The 16,994-nt window shown below is 38.7% G+C and overlaps 1 protein-coding gene across 2 annotated transcripts in view; it reads right to left on the bottom strand.

Annotated features, from left to right (window-relative positions):
• Positions 1-1,490: 1,490 nt before the first annotated feature.
• TEC (tec protein tyrosine kinase) overlaps positions 1,491-16,994 on the bottom strand; it is a 57,536-nt gene continuing 42,032 nt past the window's right edge. For both annotated transcript variants that reach the window (XM_069856081.1, XM_069856082.1), the window contains exons 4-18: positions 16,434-16,515; positions 14,750-14,878; positions 13,362-13,402; positions 12,707-12,888; positions 11,717-11,782; positions 9,911-9,965; positions 9,677-9,756; positions 9,062-9,195; positions 7,733-7,807; positions 6,786-6,957; positions 6,405-6,621; positions 5,809-5,873; positions 4,511-4,629; positions 4,027-4,184; positions 1,491-1,841 (exon numbers count right to left, since the gene is read on the bottom strand). In XM_069856081.1, the coding sequence (XP_069712182.1) occupies positions 1,764-1,841; positions 4,027-4,184; positions 4,511-4,629; positions 5,809-5,873; positions 6,405-6,621; positions 6,786-6,957; positions 7,733-7,807; positions 9,062-9,195; positions 9,677-9,756; positions 9,911-9,965; positions 11,717-11,782; positions 12,707-12,888; positions 13,362-13,402; positions 14,750-14,878; positions 16,434-16,515 (1,653 nt within the window). In that variant the 3' untranslated portion in view covers positions 1,491-1,763. The remainder of the gene's footprint in view (positions 1,842-4,026; positions 4,185-4,510; positions 4,630-5,808; positions 5,874-6,404; positions 6,622-6,785; positions 6,958-7,732; positions 7,808-9,061; positions 9,196-9,676; positions 9,757-9,910; positions 9,966-11,716; positions 11,783-12,706; positions 12,889-13,361; positions 13,403-14,749; positions 14,879-16,433; positions 16,516-16,994) is intronic.

Genomic DNA, 16,994 nt, shown 5'->3' with positions numbered 1-16,994 from the left:
GGAAAACATTTCTTCCACGAAACAAGAGGCATCATCCTTTTGAACATACAGGTTTAGACAAGGTATCTCCATAACTGACTACAGAAGTACTCAAATGCAAAAACGATGGAATATATTCAGCCAGCTATAGTTACCTGTAATAATTTGATTAGAAATAAACTGTACTCCTCCCTGCCTATTTGCAAAAAATATTTTTTAAAAGGGGTTTGTGCAATCTATTTTCTATTGCACGTGGCACAAGGGCAAGAGTAGCAAAAGAAGAAGAAAGCATGTAATAGAGTTAATCACAATGTGGCTACAGCAAAATCCAAGCGTAAATACTCATTTTGCCCACTGGCACAAAGTCAGGTTAAGTGAAATAGGCTTCAGTAAGGCTGCAGAGATGTCAGCCTCTAGCAGAGGGAAAAGGGCATGTAACTTCTAAAGGGAGTTCAGGCATTTCTGCTCTAAACATTTAATCATGGCCAAATTCATTTAAATACATTCATACTGCTATATATATATAGCATTAAGTCTGTAGACACAGATAGATACATACATACATGGACTATTATAACACCATATTCACATTAAAAATGAGCTTGGCTTACAATCATAAAATCATAGAATAGTTTGGGTTGGAAGGGACCTTAAAGAGCATCTAGTTCCAACCCCCCTGCCATGGGCAGGGACATCCCACTAGATCAGGCTGCCCATGATGCACAGACAATAAATTATTGGCAACATCAGTCTGTTCCAAACAGTTAACATTCAGTTTATTTACATACATATCTAGCATGACATGTTCTTTTAAGAACCGGAAGGTTAGATCACTGTATGAACAGATGACAGACAGAAAAAGGCACCCGCCTTAAATACACCTGAAAGTGTAACTTCTTTCATTTACAACTCCATGTAAAGAGTTGTGTATGTATTATAACTGAAGGTAGGACAAACTTGTGCTTGAAAATTTCAAAACAAAAGCACACTTTATATAAATAAATGCATCAAATGTGTATATATATACAATACATACAGCATATAAATTATTTTATAATTAATCCAAAACGAGGTACTTTGGTACACTGACAGCCAGTTGTGCTGAATCTCAGAGTTATTTTTCACAACTAAAATCAAGACCAACAGCCTAGCATGGCTTGGGGTGTATTGCAGCTCAGTTCTGAAGCAAAGCTTTTTGAGCGTTGCTCTGAATTGATGACTGCACTTTTAACAACATACTATGTGCAAATGAAAGAGGCACATTTTGTGTTCTTAATGTGTAATAAAATAACCATCAACCAAGAAAAAGAATGCTTCTGGAAAACCTCTGGAAACATTTCAATGTCAGTAAGTAGCCATTTATAGATACCTTCAATTTTTAAGCATGCAAATTACTAGTAATGGTACTGCCTCCGTAAAGTGAAACTCGGAAATGTGGACTCTATGTACATGAACCCAACCCAGCAAATGTAAATTAGGCTGCTGGGTTTTGGCCACATGATCTCTCTCCCTCCATAAACAGCTCAACTTGTCAGCTATACAATGCTGACTATTCAGTTGAAATATAGAGAGTACTAGTATTGCTGAAGATACTGTGTTTATTTCCCAACATCATGTAAAACTCTTCCTGTGCTGGAGTGGATCAGATGTTACAGGTTCCCCACACTGTTCAGCAGCATCCAGCAGCTTACAGGATCAAGCCTTTACAAAGAAATGGCAAAGCCACGTTTAAAGTCTCTGGAGAGTGACTTCCTTCCTGCATTTGTGCTGCTGTTCGTCTTTTTTCAGAAAGCATCTTCACCCTCTGCAATATCAATGATTGTGTGAAGCAAGTCTTCAAAAGTCGGGCGTCCCTCTGGTTTCTAAAAATAAAAGCATACACAGTTGTGATCAGAAAGAAGCAAAGTTCTGTTGATTTTAATAACTTCTTGGACTTGTTATCATTCTGTGGCAATTAATTTACTGCTTCATTAGATGTGATATGAAAAATATTTCCTTGTATGGGTTATTGAATGTGTCAATCTCAGTAAGCATAACCTGTTTTTTATCACAGAGAGGGTCATCGGGCACTGGAACAGGCTGCATAGGGAGATGGTTGAGTCACCATCCCTGGAGGTATTTAAAAGACAGGTGAATGAGACGCTCAGGGACATGGTTTACTGGCAGATAGGAATAGTTGGACTCGATGATCCAAGAGGTCTTTTCCAATCTGGCGATTCTATGATTCTATGATTTATGCTTTGAAAAATCATAATAGGTGTTGCTGGACTACACTCTTCATATAATTCATTATTTTGCATAGTGCTACACTTTTTCATTTTTCTTCCCCATCCCTACCTCCCCCAGTGAAATGCATTAATCTTTCTTTATGCATATTGTTCACGGTCCTAAGAATTTTGAGTGTTATTCTCTAAAGCCTCCTTCACATCAACATTATTTTTTGATGCCCAAATGACACTGCATCACAGACTTACACAATGGCTTCCTTCATATAGTCTATTTATTTTGCATACAATTCCTTATATGTCATAATATCCTGTTTGTTTTGTTTAATTATGGCAACACACTGAGGAAGTCTCTTCGTTGACCTGGCTGACATAGTTCATTTAGAATCTTCTGAATGTCTGAGTAACTTGCACTTTTCCTCCATTTACCAGCCTCTTTAGATTTGTACCTGCTGGATTTTAATGCCTCATCATTCACCTCCCTCTACAAATCATTAATAAATTTACTAAATTAAGATTGGGATACCTACAGTTAATCATATTTTATGACAAAGATCAACAGTATTTTTCCATTACTTGTGTCCTGTTTGTGAGTTGCAAAGACTGTCTCTCTCACGTGATGACTGCTTAGATGTTATTGTTAATAAGTTCTGATGAAATAAATAATTTTTAATCAATTCATTGATGTTCATATAAATCCTATAAATACATATTAATATAAATAATAATTAATAAATAACTTGCATTATCTCTCAGATAATTTGTTATTCTATTTTAATGACCGTTTCAAGCAGGTTACCAAGTACAAACAAAATCTAATGATTTGTAATTTCCTGGCTGCTACGAAAAACTCTCTTGAACTACAAACAGATTTGTCATTCTGTGGCCCTCTGGGACATTTTTGGTTTTAATCTATTTTCCTCTGCATAAGCCAACTGGCTTGTAAGTTTTAGATTTCCATCAGTTGGTTTGATGACTAATCGCTCTCTGTTCCAGCATCTTCTCCAAAACAAGAGTCAGGCAGTATGTCAGCTTTATTACTAGAAGAGAGAAATATTTCCCCAGGACCTTGTGTGTCAAAGACTAACTAGAAATAAATCATGTAGCTCTTTCCATTCTTGGTTTCCTCAATTGCTCTCTCAAAATTAGATGCGTCTCATTAAGTGTACATATCCTCCTAGAGACTTCCTGCTTTAATACTACAGAAGTTGTTTCATACTGATTTAGTTGATAAAGTATTAAATTTTGCTTTCCTGCCCCATTGACCTCTGTGAAAATCATACAGTCAGTTTCTTTCTGGATTAGGAAGATTAATAGTATTTTTGTCTTCCTTTATAAACCCTGGGATTTCTATTCAGATTCAACTGCAAGCTAGTTTATACTTCCTTTACAATTTATAATCAGCTAATGAAGTATTCCTTTAAAAATATCTTGAGTCACTATGGTATGTTTCTGCAATGATTAATAAACTGAGGCAATGCAAAATCAGATTCTCCACCTCTGGGCCATTCTGACTGAAGTATTTTGCTAGCAGTATCTGTACACAGATATAATCACAACCAGCATAGATTAGCAATTATTTCATTTTAATACTAAATGCCTTTGCATACTTAATCCCATGGTCCATTTATTTAATAGAAATTTCCTTGGGGGGGTTCTTATCACTGCTCTTGTTTAGTTGCAAACCTGGGGGAGGTCTTTGACTTTGCAATAAACACATGAATAGCTGACAGAGCTGAATACAGTGAGAATGCTGCAATAGGGATTAATTGCCACTGCTAGATTAACTTTTTTCAATTCAAGGAAAAAAAAAAGTATATACCTCCTGCCAGCACATCATCATCATTTCATACACCTGCTTACAGGCTAATTTGGGCCGATACAAACGATGTCCTTGGCTAACCATTGTTACCACTTCATAGTTAGAGCTTTTTTCAAATGGCATTTTTCCTTCCGTAAATACTTCCCACATTAAAACACCTGCAAAAAAAAATTAAGAAAATAAGCAAATCACTTCTTAAAAATACATGTTTATTTTGAGCTCTAGACTCAGACTTTCTGATGAACAGTTTAAGATCCATTTTTTGCAAAGTGTTCACATGTGTCATTGCTGAAAATATCATATTCTAGTAGCACTGGTTTTAACAAATAATAGTTCTAAAGGTCTCTGTGGAACTTCATGCAAATATAAAACTGAGGCAAGTGGTTACTCTAAGCTAGTTCTCATACATCTGAATCACTCTCAATAACTGGTGCTTAACTGCTATTCATAAAATAGTGCTTTCTTTCAACTATGAACATCTTACCGAATGACCAGACATCTGACTTGCTGCTGAATCGGCTATAATTAAAAACTTCTGGGGGACACCATTTCACAGGAAATTTAGCCCCGGAAGAGCTTGTGTATTGATCATCAAGGACATACCTAAAAAAAAAAAAAAAAAAGAAAAGAATCGTATCCTTCAGTCAGTCTCCAAGCCTGCAAATTATAATTTAGATTTGGATTTGAATATTAGAAGCTCATATTGCCACCTAATGGTCACGACTGTAAGCATCACATAATAAAAATAGTACAGGTTCTCTGTGCTAAGGTTTCAGTCAAGACCCAGTTCATTTTTCTTATGACTTCTGAGTCTTCTCTTCAGGTTATTAGCTATATACACAGCTCTAGGGCACCTACAACCTACAGGGCACCTACAACCTACAGGGCACCTACAACCTACAGGGCACCTACAACCTACAGGGCACCTACAACCTACAGGGCACCTACAACCTACAGGGCACCTACAACCTACAGGGCACCTACAACCTACAGGGCACCTACAACCTACAGGGCACCTGTATTAAGAGATAAAACTATGCAGAAACATAAAATTCTTGCCCCGTTTCTCACCAGCCAGTCTCAATTCAGATGTCAGGGGACAGGAAAGCTTTGTAGCACAGGAAGGTGGCAAAAGCTAAGAAAAGCACGGTCAAGCCATGGTGTTTTAACACCTCTCTTGTAGGTGCTGGTCCCCACCTCCTACCTTGCCCACACATTGCCCACAGGTTCTAAAACGGCAGGAAATTAACCCCTCTCCAGGCATCTGCATCTCCCAGCACTCTGGTTAGCAAAATGCAGCTCTGAACCATCTACCCCAAAAGGACCCCAGACTCACTGAACAGCCTCTTCCTATCATTTAGTATTTAATCTATGTTTTGGTAAATATTATCTCTACAGTATGATCTGTGCTCCCTGAGCCTCAAGCTCTAATACGCCCCCTGCATCACTACAAGATTTTAACAGATGTTACGGGAAGTTTCTATTAGAAGACCAGTCACACCACAGAGTCATTTCAAAGCCAGGCTTCTCATGGTAAGTGCTAGAGACACTTCTCTAGAGAATAAAATGCCTACTTTTAATTTTCCAGAATTAAAACGAGTAAGGAAATTGACACATGACTAAAGAACAAACGAACTTTAAAGGCACTGGAAAAAAAAATAACAAAAGGATGTACCCTGGATAAATCAAAAAAGACCATTTTTGCCTGTAATTTTTCTGGGCACGTGTTGCCTTATATCAAAGTACAAGGGGTAAGTGAATTTTCTGCATGCTCAGGAGTACCTTGTCATTCCAAAATCCGACACTTTGACCACTCCTGAGTCACTCACCAAGCAGTTCCTGGCAGCCTGCAAAGAGAATGGTTAGATTTAGATGAAAAACTTGGAGACTCTTGCAGACAAATTACAACAATCTAATAAGGACTTGCTCCTCCTTGCTTTGCAATTTCACCACTTTCCCAGGCTCAGTGGTGCCTCCTCATTACAAATGGTACCTGTGCATTTGCTTTTGATAATACTGCTTTGACAAATAAACCAGTTTGTAAAATATCACCAGAAAAAATGATCATGTCAAGGGATTCATAAGTGGTGAAAATGGCACCCATAAAGAACAGAGGAACACTATTATACCAGCACAAATATCTTTTAACTCTTTATAAAAAATTCAGAATCATTTTATTCCATTTTCTTGGTAGAGCCAAATCTCTAGCCATTTTCTGTACAGGGCAGTTTTAGAGACTAGATTAGACCCTAAAGAGTCAACTTCAAGTACTCACAAATTTCTGCTAGAATAAGAGTAGTTCTTTACTAATAGACTGTTTCAAATAAGTTCAAAAATAAAAAATTCAAAGAGGAGTGTATTGGCTAATTGGTTGTTACCAGGTCTCTGTGGATAAAGCTGTTTCTTTCCAGGTACTCCATTCCCTCACATACATCTTGGCACATAGTGAGCAGGACGTCTTTACTCAAAACTCCTCGTTTTTGTCTCAGGTAATTGAGAAGACAGCCATGCTCCATGAACTCTGTCACGATGTAAATAGGTCTCTGTTGTGTGCACACACCATACAGCTGAACTAATTTAGGATGTGTTAGCTTCCTGAAAAGGTTGAAATCATGTCGTTATTACTTCTTCCACCCAGTGCTAGCTCTCCATCCCTCAAAACTGCAAAAATACCATCTCCCTGAAGTGTTTTATTTACAATCAGTAAATGGTATCAGAGTCCAAGAACTTGCACTAAAAGTACCAAGCACATAACTCACATCATTACTTTAGCTTCTTCAATGAAATCCTCTTCATACATCGCGCCTTCCCGAATTGCTTTGATGGCCACTTTATACTGTGCCCTCCATTTCCCAAGGCGCACTACACCGAACAGACCGCTCCCCAGTTCTCTCATGAATGTAAGTTCCGAGGGATTAATTTCCCACTTCTCTATAAAAGAAAGAAATGAGAGCCCGTGACTGCTGTATTAAGGATTACATTGAATAGGTAGGAGACAGAGAGGAGGAATGGGAAACTGGATCACTAGCAAATTCTGATTTGGGGGAGAAAATATCTTAGAAATAACTTGAAAATTGAGTACTCTATATCTCACAAAACAAGCTTTTAAGTAGACAAAACCTTTCAGCAGTCCATAACCAACACAGAAAGCAGAACTCAAACTTTCCTGAGGCTAGTAATTACATACTGGTGTTATCAGACTTGATTTCAACAAGGTGCCATCATAGAAAGTTGCACCAATGCATAACAGCTGCTCACATCACCTGATGTGCCACACTTAAAACAGGTTATTCCAAACTCATTAAAAAAAAAACCAAACAAACAACTCCTCCATAAAGATCAAAGGGCCAAGAAGAGTCTGAATCTGGAGGCTCATAAAGGAGCTAAAAGCATAGCTCTTTAATTGGGCAGAGTTCAAGATGTCCACAAAAGCAGGGAGAAAGATGACAAATTCCCCTGGAGCACTGGTGATATGTTCTTCTCCTCACTGCCGCCCTTGGCACATGTCTACCACCAGTCCTGAAGCCTTTGCATGCCAATCTTCTGACCAAGGGTCTCCAAGGTTCAACTTGGACCAACATAAGTCAGTACAGGCAATCACAGTATAAAATTAGGTCTTTTCAAAATTTTTAGAAAATAGCGTGGCAACTTACATGTACAAAATCATGTGAAAAGATATGTGTAGATTAATACAACACACAATTACCATAGCTGAATCCTGCTGTTGTCGGTGCTGTTGTCTTCTTTGGGGTAACTGGGTAACGCAGCCTGGTAACAAGACCTGATGTTCAAAGATAATTCAAGAGACACGGTTTACTTCTGCAACCAGCACCAAGCAGAAAATTACTGCAGATTTCAACACTGATTATCAACACGTTTATCGCTGTAGATAGCTTTGACCATGCTTTCTATATTGCATTGTTTTGACTACCAAAAACTGCTACAAGAGATGCTTAGGAGCACTCACTACATCTAACGTGTTGATGTTTTTTCACTGGTGAGAGATTGATATAGATATATGCATGCATATTTGTGCTTTATGGTTAAGCTGGTACCAATAAAGGCTGAGGATCTCTTTCTTATCAGAAAAATTACCTAAAATGAATACTCTCAATGTTACTTCTGTTTCACACACATAAATCCCATCGGTTTCACATGAGTATTTTACATATACAAAATATATACTGCATGCTAGCTGATTGTTCTCCTAGAATCTTGTTAGAATTCAATACATCACAGCATAAAAAACCAATTAAAAAGCAAGTAGTAAAATCAGGGGTTTGGTTTGGAGCATTTTTTCAAGAAAGACATGTTCCAGAATATCATCAGGAAATGCTGGGTCACCTGAGTTTAATATAAACATCTGGAAAATGTAGTTATGAGGGACATCCATGCATGGACTGGACTTGAACGAAAATACAATATGTTAGTATCTGTGCCTTGAACCTGATTCCTAAATTCTCCCCATCTTACCATACAGTGGGAGGACGCATCAGCCACCAGCTATAGATCTGATGCGTATAACCTTTACAAAGACTCGCGTTTAGGGATTTCCTAAACTACACATTACAATTCTCCTCATCCATTTGCTGTATGGAAAGATAAGATCATTTTAAATGGTGGTGACCTGCACGTAAAATAAACCAATGCCTGGAGAATACTGTGGGGTAGCACCATCCCTATCCATCTGCTGTGGGTTACAGGCAGCTGTTGGAGACGCTATGCAGAGCTAGATGAATGATTTTTCCTGACACAGTACAGCTGTTCTTCTGTTACTCTGAGGAGGGTAACATAATTTTATATATATGTGTGTGTGTGTGTTTGCGCACACATATAGTTTCTTTTAAAAAAAAAATTAAAGAAAACTTCTCAAATGACTACCCATATTGAAAAAAACATGAAAACGCATTGTGTTGTGACTCCTCTGCAAAAGAAGGATCTATAAAAAACTAAAAATTTCCATTAAAACCCTTGAACATCTCACACTCCTTTTGAAATCACCTGTAAGAGACAGAAAAAAATCCAATTCATCTACCTGCTGCATTATGTTTATGATACTCAATTATTTCTGGAATGGAGTTAAAGAGATGTTTTTCTGCGAGGTAGTACTGCTTTGGTGTTGTCACTGTTTCTTTTATGTGGTAGTGTCTTATTCCCGATGAACCTTCTCTGGAAAATAATAACAATAATAAATATAATAACAATTAGTAATAACAAGTGTCATTTGTTGTGGTTTTTTTAAGAGGCGCAGATTGACTAAGAAAAGGAAACCAAAAGGGCTGTCGAGGGTGCCACATGTCACATGTTTAAGATTAACCATAAAAGGCTAATTTTCAGCCCAGTAAGGTCCCTGATCCAGCTCACCACACACTGATGCAAACACTAGGGCTGTCAGGAGGGAAGAGACCAAACAGGGTGGGAGAGCAAAATCTTTTTCTTTGGGTGGAGATTCCAGTCTACAGTGGATTAAACCAAACATGCCCTAGCCATGGAGCTGAAAAGCTCATTTTAGTCACCCATCTTTCTTGTCACAGCAGCCCTTGTTTCTTTGTTGAGCTCTCTCCTGGGCCTTCCTCCAGCACATGGAACGAAGATGGATGCAAATGGATATGGACAAGACATGGTGTGCAGAGAAGCCACAGAAACTCACCCTCCAAATTTTGTATAAAGGGAAACTGTATACAGGCCAGGCTGGCTTGAGTCTCTCACCACAAAACCACCTTCTTTATCCTAAAATGCAAGCACATTGAGAGAGCAATTTTAAGCTGCATGTCTTTTCTACTCACTCTGTGAATTGTGCATGCCAAAAATAAGCAATTGTTTTAATAAAAGAAGCCACTTTACATGTGCTTCGTGGTCAATACCGCAAGGCTGCTGTGCTCACCTCGTTTCTGAGGAGCTGCTCAGCCTTGCTTCTGTTCAGGTTTCTGCTGTACCACCTGCAACATAACATCAGTAACCAAAACTTCTCCAAAGTGTGTGATTTCCCTAAGATGCTTAAAGCAAAGTATTAAAAAACTACAGATTCAATAATTTTATGATAATGAAGCTCAACAACTGAACGTTAGATAATGTACAAAAATCCATTGTGCATATATCCCACAGAAATTCCCTGAAACAAATCCAGGGAGATCCCACAGGAGCAAATAAAGTTCAGGCAGTCAAACTAAGTTTTCAGGAAAAACACTTCTCAAACACACACAGGCTGATGGCAGCAGTTGCTCTGAACCACAGCCTGAAGGCAGACTGGCACCCCTGGGGAAGCAGTCACCTGCACATCAGTGGAGACACCTGCAGAGCTGGCTGCTAGACTGCCATTTCATTCAAAACCTTCATGGTTCTGATTTTCCAGGGAGGACCCACCTACCAATAAGGAGATTGAACATGAATTAAATGTCACGGTTGCATGTCCCCAAGCTCAGTGCTGCATGGGCAGGTTAAATCAGCCATGGAGACACCGACATTGCAGCCAACTGCAGCAAATACTGTAAAAACACACAGCTTGCAAATGGTGTGGTGCAATTGTTTTGAACTCTGCTGTCATGGCAGTAATCAAGCAGGGAAGTGGTACAGCAGTCTCTAATCGAGTTCTGCAATTCCGGAGATTGTGGTTTCTTACCATTGGTAGATGACCTGGAGAAATCCTCCCTGGACTGCACAGTGACTCAGAATTACAGCCCCACGGTGCTAAGGCACGAAGTGGCTGCACCAGATAAGACAGCCTAGTTCCTTCCTTCCTTTTCTGCCAGCCCCACAGCCCAGCCAAGAGCAGGGCAGGGCTCTTAACAAGAGCCCCAAAGATGAGAAAACAACAAAGAACAATTCCCTCCAGTAAAGCTGACAGCAAAATCCCAGAAGAAATTCTGCCTTCTATCAAGACACAGCCATAGGAGTCATACATAGCTGAGAGTAGAGTTTTGGAGGTGCTGATATGGTTTCGATAACTGGTTTTAATCATGATTTTCTTACAGCTCCATTTTACCTAGAATTCATGAAATATGCCTTACATTCTCAGGCACAACGGTTTATGCTGTGCTGAAATTTAAATATTAAAAAAAACCAAGCCTGGAGACTGCAGTAGTAAATTTTATTCTGATGTTCCTTAATAAGTACTTAATAATTAAACATCAATTGGAAAAAAAGTATAGTATTTTAAAAGCTATACTTCTATAGCTGATAAATTACATGCATATACTGAGACTTAAAATGCACTGAATTATACATTTTCTTGAAAATTAGAGCTGCCTTCCAAAATCTCAGATCCATTATATCTACTTTGAATGATTTCCACTGTTTCTTACTCTAGTATCTTACTGCCACATACTCTGGATAGACATGTCACTTTAATATTAAAAAATACATTCAACAAAATTATAATGGGTAAATTTCCTTTAAAGTTTCCTTTTGCCTATCAGTGAATTAGGAGAGGGTCTTTTGCTTTAATAGTAACAGCCTAGAAACTACATGCCTGATGGCCATCTCACTGACTTGACTCTACATTATAATCACATTACAATCAATTAAGAGAATCAACAGATATATGCCTATTTCAAATATTTAAGTTTCATCTCTGCAATCAGTGGTCTTGTATGTAAATAATGGCTTTCAAAACTTTAAAAATACATTGTCATTCCTAAAGCATGGGTTTCATTTTATGATCTTCCAGATTTTAATTCAAATATTCACTTACTCATATTGATCAAGGTTGTTGGACTTCTTTCCTGTTACATAGTTGCTTGGAATATATCCTTGTTTTCTAAAAAAAAAATATATAATATATAATCTGAAAGAAAACATATAAAATTGCATGCCTAGAAGGCAGTGTTTCATTCTGCTAATTACCAGAGGTCCCTTGCTGTATTTTATTCATTTAATGACCCATCCACTGCACTGCAGATTATACAGAAACTGATTTTCTGCATCAACATTTCCACATTAATTTTCACCACACCTAGAGAAGTAACACAGGCAGCAGAACTGTCCAGGAAAACCAGCAGAAGGGTGAAGAACAGTGACTCTCTGCTGCTCTGTCACTGCTGCACTCAGAAGTCCCAGTCAGTCACTGGAAATAGAACTGGAGCCTCCTACAGCCAGATAACTTGCAATTACCACTAATATATTGCAAAAGGGACATAATAAATATTGAAGTATGGGAACTTTCACCTTTAAAACCATGGGGAAAAGCTTTAATATAAGGAAAGTAAAGTTGTAGGCATTAAGGCATCTCACTGCAACTCTTTCTCAACTCAAAGATTGCCACTAATGAGCCAGCTATTAAATAAGATGATGATTATTCAAGATTGTAAGTCTGAGACTGCTGAGCTGAATGTTAACCACATTGCTCTCTAACAAGCCATTCCCCAGGGAAGCAGGAGTACTGTACCAATCTAGTTAGGTTTTACAGACTGGCTGATGCTTTGATTGGGAAACCAAAAGGTCTGACAGGAAACATAATTGGAAAAGCTTCCAGTTCTGCAATGGTCTTTGCATCAGGCCCTACAATCTATTGAGAACTGCACTTTTTAAAATTGGTTTCTATTTGGGAATAAAGATAGAGATGAGATTTCAGGGCTGGGGGGGTCTAATACAGTTATTTGTTGACACTTGGTCAATACAAACTGCCACAACATAGAAACAGCCTTATAAGCTTCATAATGAAAAATAAGGCACTCTTGTTTACCCATATTTGTCTCTCGCCTTCCACCAGTGAATGTCGTTCTTCTCAATCACTGTATATTCTTCACCTTTCTCTAATCTTAAATCATGATGCTCTGTAGGCTCAAAGTCATACATTGCTATCACTATCTCCTCCTCTTCATTGCCATTTTCTTCAAGTGGAGGAGCAGGTGGTGGAGGCCTTCGCTGAAAACAACCCAACATTATTATTATCCCATTCTGTTCCATTATTTCACCCCATTCACCCTTACCATGACACCAGTGCAAACCAGCCTGGGCGTCCTGGAGGCTCAAGCTGGGCTAGTTCTGGCTTACTCCAGAATTAAGCTGCAGTGGCCCGGGGAGGCAGCTAAGGTGCATGGCAGATGATCACCTGGGTGCAAATCTATGGGTCTGGTCAGTGCTGCAGCCCCACAGCTGCCAGTAAAGGGCAACACTGGCTGACATTTGCTTACTGACTGCCTCCCCCGTCAGCAGTACAGGTACAGCCAACTGGTGCAACTGAATTTCAGCGGGATGTTTCTCCACCCGGAGACTGAGTGTGATGCCCATTGATGCATGCAGAAATAGATCTTTGCTCCAGAAAGTATCTCCAGAAATTTAAACACCATTTCAAAAAGCAGCAATTGTATATTCAACATTTTAAAGACTCTACCTACCACATTTTTTTCTGGCATTGGAGAGGGTAATCTCATGACACCTAAAAACAAAGCACAGGAAAGGAATTGTGTCTATCAATTTAGCTATAAACCTAGAAGCTGAATAAAAGGCTTAAAAGTCAGGTAAGGTTTTAATATCTTAATCAGTCTTCAGGATAGCTTAGTAAGTCAGAAAGCAAAGACAGCTCCCATTAAGCACTAGGAAAACATTGATTAGGTATTCTTGCAAAAACATCCTAAATCAGCACTCAGATGCAGAAATATCTGAGAAATTAAAAAGAGATCAAGATTTAAAAAGGTATATAAAAAGGAAGCAGTTCTCTTGTCATCACGATAATCTAAAGCTCTGTTCCTAGTACCACCTGCTCTTCTAAAACAATAACACTCCTTTGACCCCTGCTTTGCTAAATAAGTCATAAAAGTTGTATGCATTTTTCATTACTTCTCTCAGATCTAGAAGTACTTTTTCTCCTGTGCTGCTTTCCTCCTCCAACCCCACAACCCCACACTTAAAAAGCTGAGCTCTATGTCATGTTTTGCATCTTGAATAAGGCTGGCCAAAAGCCACTGCTTATTCTTCAGATCTTTTAATGCAACTAAATCCACAGTTCCCCCCAACTGCCATTTAAGATGCTGATGTAAGAAATTATCTGGGCACCACTGATTTTACTGGGAGGTAAGCAATGGCTTGATTTCTTTTTCTACCAATGAATTTTCCTTAAATTGAAAACTAAATAATTACTGCATCCTTATGTAGGACAATATTGCACTGAAAGTCACACTTGCACATCTTTACATGCTACAGCATCTGCTGCTGAAGAAGCTGAATCTGTGATGTCGATGTTGGAAGATACGGGTGCCTACAGACACCATGATTCATTCAGGCTCAGCATATGGACATTTACAAATCTCAAAATTTTAATCCTGTGTCTCTAAATACATCAAGTCTTCTTACGTAATTTTTACACTGGAGTAGTAACACCAAATGAAAAACAGTTCACATGGGTATGTACAAGTTATTTAATAAAACTGAAGAGGTGGCAAGGATTTCTAGCTGAATCTTTTTTTGCCATCAGGTTTCATCCTTAGTCTGAGGTAAACACTTGGTTGAATAAGTTTCAGATGGGAAACTAACCAGGTGAAAAATAAACTCAGCAACCTCAATGACAGCTTTTTCTAAATATTTTTTGGAAGGACAATTCACTAGCTTTTTATTTTTTACAAAATGCTTGGAAATTAAACACTTTTATTTACTTTCGACAGTGTATCAATGATTCATTCTGCTCTATAAATTTGCTGCATATCTAGAACATTCAGGTTTGATGACAGGATCATACAAAAAAGAAAAAATATGTGGAACAACTTCATATAAAAAAATATGTACTTACCATTTTCAAAAAGATTGTATTTTTCACAGCCAGGTGCTAACTTTTCTGTCTGTCTGCAGCACTGATAAATTCCCTCTGTCCAGAATTTAGGATGATATTTTACCATTATATTGCTGTTGTTCTTTATTTCTAGAAGAAGAAAAAGAGCATTTATGGAAAGAAACAAAAAAAAATCTGCAAGAGAGCCATTTTTAATAAATATTACAACATCTTCGACATGAGGCATAATCTTCATTTGCCCTTACTTTAACATTTCTTCTCTAAAGGACCGTCTTGCCAGTTTAAAGTGGGTGATACAATTATAACAGAGGACATTTTTTGGATAATACATGACTTGATTCCAGAAAAGCTTGCTATACTCCTTACCCAAAGCAGCCACCCCAGCAGGTGCAGGTGTTCAGTGCATGGACAGAAGGAGACCCAGGCACCTGCCTGCATCCTGCAAATCAATCAGGCAGCTGTGAAGGCCCTGGGGGCTCTGCCTTCCCCCTTTTCTTTTTATTACTGCTGCAAGTGACTCAATTTCCTCTGAAGATAGTGTTCTGGAGGGAAAGATAGCTGACATTTATCACTGTTCCATGGCACAGCACCTGTGTTCAATCTGAAAGGCTCCCTACCCCAATCCCGTGGGCTTGCTGAGTAACAGAGGTTATTTCTTTCCTTCTGGTACTCGGGCCAGGAATTACGTTTCATTACTTTACAGAGCACCTGCAGCTAACTTGAGCATTTGATTGTGGCAGAAAGCATTAAGAAGTTCTTGAAAAATATCTTTACTCACTATGATAGTGCTAATCTGACTGCATCTCAGTGGAGATGCTTCCTGTCATTTTATATCAGCTTAGGGCACGCAACATTGTCTAGCTTAATTCAAGCAAAAGTTAAGTAATGCCATTAACCAGTTTGGATAAGCTTTCTGATGATTTACACATTGACCAAAAGCATGGAGTAAAACTCTGGTTGCAGCTGGACTTCACAAATCAAATTAAATCAGTCCAGGTGTTTCACTTTCCTAGCACCTGTTATCACACGCTGTATATGCAAAGAATGAGCCAGCCCAATAAAAAAATAAAAATCACTAGATATATGCAACAGAAGCTCTACCACTTTATTTTTCTAGCTTGTAGGTTGACACCAGCCAGCAGCTAAGCACCCACACAGCCACTCGCCCCCTCCCTGTGGGATGAGAGAGAAAATAGAAAAAGCAAGAGGAGGAAACTTGTCACTTGAGATAAGGACAATTTAATAACCAAAAAGAAAAAAAAAAAAAAACAACCAGAAGTGGTGTAAAGGCAATGGCTCACTATCTCCTACAAAGCAGACCAGTCAGTGCCAAGCCAGTCTCTGAGCAATGGCCAATAAGGAAGCTGGGAAACCTCAACCCCTATCTTCCTCTACCTTAATTTGTTATTGCCCAGCACAACATTACACGGCCTAGAAGATCCCTTTAGTCAGTTCAGCTCCACTGTACCAGCTCGGTCTCTTGTCCAACCCCAACCTACAACTGTGGGGACAGAGGGAGAAAAAGGCAAAGCCTCTAAGCTGTACAGAAACTAACACACTAGTGTGTTTTCAACACTGTTTTGGCCACAAATCCGAAACAAAGCACAGAGTTAACTCCATCCTTGCCAGACAGCCCAAGTAAATGCATATACTTATGACAGATGTTATGAGCCATTTCCAGTACCTTCTTTCAGACTCCTCACCCATTGATCCCGGCTCTGTGAGCTTGGTGCAAAAATATAAAGCGTATTAGCATCATATACAACCTGAAGAGGGGGAAAAGAAATAATCAAAATACGTTCACATGGTAGTATTAATTTATTTATTCCTCAGGAAACAGAGGAAACCAAACAAGATGAATGACTGTTACATTTGGCAAGTGTGTTCTCAGGCACAAAATGCAGAAACTCGGAAAAGGTTATTAGGGTTTACTACTCATACATGATACTTCCAGTAGAATAAGGAAAGATTTTGTGAGGATGCCTTAAAAATGTTTGTTTCATGCCTTGCTTTGTTCATTCTTCACTGTATGTTTTCTAAACACAGTTCAATTTAACGGCTAAAGGCATTTCATAGTTCAATACCCTTTGTTCCCAGCCGTTTCATAATTCCTTGTGATTCTGTACTGCTCCGGGGTGATTCCGTACTGCTCCGGGGTGATTCCGTACTGCTCTGGGGTGATTCCTGCCTTATTTTTCTTCACCACTTGTACTGGTGGAAAGCAAGTATTGCCCACCTTCATTCC

The sequence above is a fragment of the Phaenicophaeus curvirostris genome, chromosome 4 (assembly GCF_032191515.1).
Source record: "Phaenicophaeus curvirostris isolate KB17595 chromosome 4, BPBGC_Pcur_1.0, whole genome shotgun sequence".
Taxonomy (NCBI): domain Eukaryota; kingdom Metazoa; phylum Chordata; class Aves; order Cuculiformes; family Cuculidae; genus Phaenicophaeus; species Phaenicophaeus curvirostris.
Note: the sequence above shows the minus strand (reverse complement) of the source record. Positions and strands in the feature narration are given on the sequence as shown.